Source organism: Aulonocara sp. 'chitande type north' Nkhata Bay, linkage group LG23 (assembly GCF_057382095.1).
Source record: "Aulonocara sp. 'chitande type north' Nkhata Bay isolate Kocher_YH1m ecotype deep benthic linkage group LG23, A_spYH_male_GT1.1, whole genome shotgun sequence".
Lineage (NCBI taxonomy): Eukaryota > Metazoa > Chordata > Actinopteri > Cichliformes > Cichlidae > Aulonocara > Aulonocara sp. 'chitande type north' Nkhata Bay.
This window is the reverse complement of record NC_141365.1, coordinates 2,807,854-2,811,263: the sequence shown is the minus strand read 5'-3', so window position 1 is coordinate 2,811,263 and position 3,410 is coordinate 2,807,854. Positions and strand designations below refer to the sequence as shown.

Below are 3,410 nucleotides of genomic sequence, written 5' to 3'. Positions count from 1 at the left end.
AATACTTTCCTCCATCTCAGATCAGTGTGCGTCAGCAGGAGAAATACAGTACAGTACAGTAGCCTGTATAATTTAAGGGTACATACTATCTGCTGAACCTTATCTCCTCGTGCTGCCAGACAGTCATAATGAATTTATCAATTAGCCCTGGCTGCGTATGCCCTTGGGGCTGCAGTCCCAGCCCTCACCTCCTCCACTGAACTCCAATCAGTCATCCTGTCAGAAACGCAGGAAATGGCGAGCAGGCTGGAAATGGCCTCTTGAAAAGCCTGTTAGGAAAAGCTTTTGAAACTACAGAAAGAAGCATTACATGTACAGCGACATGCCTGCAGAATACAGATTAAGCCTTCTTTAGGCAGACTAAAATAATCATTTAAACGAGCTGGAATTTGTATATTTGGTATATTTAGTAAATCTAGAATTGATATTAAGGTCTGTATAATGTCCGCTTTCAGTCTATGAAGGTTTAAGTGATACTGAATCATCTGATCATTTGCAGGAGGGGGTCAAAGCTCTGATGAGGTGCCTCCCTCCAGAGGTAAGCAGAGGTACTATCCTACTGAAAAGAGCAGGCACGCATGGATAAAGCAAAATAAACTTTATTTATATTTCTTACACAGAAGAAGTACAAAAAAACAACTTAAACATACATATTTTATATTCACATAAACAATAAGTGCAATAATAGAAAAGTACGGTGAATGTAAAATATCATTTACAGTTACAAAAGAATGCATTGTTATGCAAAAAAAATAAAATTTCTTGTAACATTGTTGCAAACTGGAATATTTTGAGGATATTACTGGAGCGTTTAGTCAGCAGTGCATGTGCATTTCATGAAGCAGTGAACATTCAAACCAAAACTGTGAGAAAACGGTTAGATGTGTATCAGTGCACACAGGTTGGTTTACTTGGGAGGGGAACGTTGTGGTTTAACCACTTGAAACTGACAGGCAGCTGGTGGTGGTGCTCAGCCTATATTTTCTAGGTGCCCTGCGAGTTTTGCTTGGGGTGGATGGCGGGGAGGCCACACTCAGGTTCCTGACCTTATTAAAACTGTTCCTCAGACTGTCCCTCCTGCTCTCTGAGGTGCTGCTGGTCTCCTTTGATGTGAATGTGTCTGGGTGGCAGAAGCCAACCCTCAGGCAGCAGCAGCAGAGCAGCTCAGCGATGGCTTTTCTCATCTCGCTGCTGCCCAGGGCGTAGATGATGGGGTTCAGGCCCGAGTTGAAGACGGCCAGGGAGATGCAAAATTCAGCGCTGAACAGCAGTGCGCACTGGCGGGAGACACAGAAGAAATCTACCAGTAACAGCATGAAGAGCGGCCCCCAGCAGAGCATAAAGACCCCGACAATGGTGATAACAGTCTTCAGCAGAGCTAAGGAGCGCTTCCGACTGCGCTGGGGCGCTAGCTGAGCACTCTTGTGCACGTGGCAGTAGATGGCACCATACAGCACACCGATAGCCAGAAGGATGAGGAAAAAAATAATGAGAGAAAAAAAGATGTAAGTCTTGGAGTAGAGAGGAAGCAGGGTGGAGCATCCATCCAGGCTGCACACACAGTTCCAGCCCAGCAAGGGGAGAAAGCCAATAACCAGCGCCAAACCCCAACAAAGCGCCACCAAGCCATAGATTCGATAGTAGGTCTTTCTGGTTGACTTCTGGGGAAGTGGCTTCATCATAGTGGTGTAACGCTCCACAGCAATCAGCAGCAAACTGAATATGGAGGCTGCCAGGGCCACAAACAGCATGCCCTCTCTGAAGAGCCACAGAGCAGGCGTCAGGCGAAAGGTCTGGCTGCCAGACAAGCAGATGTTCACCAGGTAAGCGGCTCCGGTGAGGAGATCGCTGAGTGTGATGTTGGCAATGCAAACATATACCCAACGACGGCTGCGGCGGATGCGGGAGATGACGGCCACCAGCACCAGGAGATTCTCCAGGATGATGATAATGCTGAAGAACAGGAAGACGGCCACGGAGGCACTGATCTGGTTCTGGGAGTTCGCGATGGTCCTGTTCTGCAGACGGCCGGTGTAGTTGTAATGCCTCAGGATCACGTGGTTGATCCCAGTTGCAGCGCTGGTGGCATTTGGTGCCGTGCTGTTGCTCTGGTAGGTGGGTATGTTGTACATGTGAGGGCAGGAGGAAGGGGACGTGAGGGAGGCCAAGGCACACATGATGGGAAAACTGAGCCGGCCGGTCGGATGAAGGTTTTGGGTGAGAACAGGCTGAACCGAGCTGCACGGGAATTAGTGCGAAACTCCTGTGAGTAAACAGGCTATGGGCGCACTCTAACCACTGGAGCTCGCTGCCTGTGAGCAACAAACACCTGAGAATAAAAGCAGAAGAAAACAAAGAAACAATAGTGATTTCTGTATGAAAATCAAAGCCATGAACGAAATTTCCCTCACTCTCAGTACTGCACTCTGAGACGCTTCATTGCAAAGTTTCAGTCAGTTTAAAAGGCCTCATTTAAATGTCTCCCGAACGCTACAGTCTCCACCTATCTGCGGTTAACACAGGATGAGTGAGAAATGGGTGCATTTAAATCACCACATGAAGGAAAAACATGGTTTTTCTTATCAAGAATGCAAAACAATAATTGCTTAAAATTCCCACGTTTAAAATTAGCGAAATTATAATAAATAATTACCAACAAAAAAAAAGTTTTTTTTCTTTATATATATATATATGTGAATATATTCAAAAATATTTGAAGAAATGCAGCTTTGCCGTTGTGTTGAAATTGTATTCAATAATATCTGAGTGGAAAAAAAAAATTTGAACATTTTACACCAAGTTTAATCTTTATAGCAAATGTTATAATTAATGAATTGACTGGCGTTTAATTGGAATTAATGTTTAAAAGTTATGGGTGTAAATTGATTTTTTTTTCCTGTTATAATATAAATTTGATTCGATTAGAATTTGACTTCACTGCAGAGCTGCAGTGAGGTGAAGGTGCAGTGGTGAGTGCTTACCTCTGGCCGTTCTTGGTGATGCTGAGTGTGTGATAGTGCAGCTGCTGTCGCTGACTAAAGAGTTTTTTGCAGTACAGTCTTACTTACATGGGGAAGTAAGCCCGACACACCCAACACACACACACACACACACACACACACACACACACACACACACACATTCACACACACATTCACACATGCATAACAGAGAGGCTGCACATGTTCCATCACTGTGTAATGAGAAACAACAAGTGATCATTTACTCGTCTCCAACATTTTTTTCTGGTTTATTAACCTTCTTATTTATTGTTTCCCAGGACGTCGCACATTGTTACCGCTACTGCCAATCAAATCTATTGCTTAAGTCGCTCTATGGCCTCTAACGGGAAAGACGGTTTCAAAACCCGTGCCAGTTGTAAACTAGTTGTAAATTTTTGCTATGCAATA

The 3,410-nt window shown here is 44.4% G+C and overlaps 1 protein-coding gene across 1 annotated transcript; it reads right to left on the bottom strand.

The window, feature by feature from the left end:
• Positions 1-583: 583 nt before the first annotated feature.
• s1pr4 (sphingosine-1-phosphate receptor 4) lies at positions 584-3,030 on the bottom strand. The gene is made up of 2 exons (XM_086282776.1): positions 2,982-3,030; positions 584-2,329 (listed from the first exon to the last, which is right to left on the bottom strand). Exon 2 carries the CDS (start codon positions 2,175-2,177, stop codon positions 933-935), a length of 1,245 nt encoding a protein of 414 aa, XP_086138902.1. The 5' UTR covers positions 2,178-2,329; positions 2,982-3,030; the 3' UTR covers positions 584-932.
• Between the last annotated feature and the right edge of the window lie 380 nt (positions 3,031-3,410).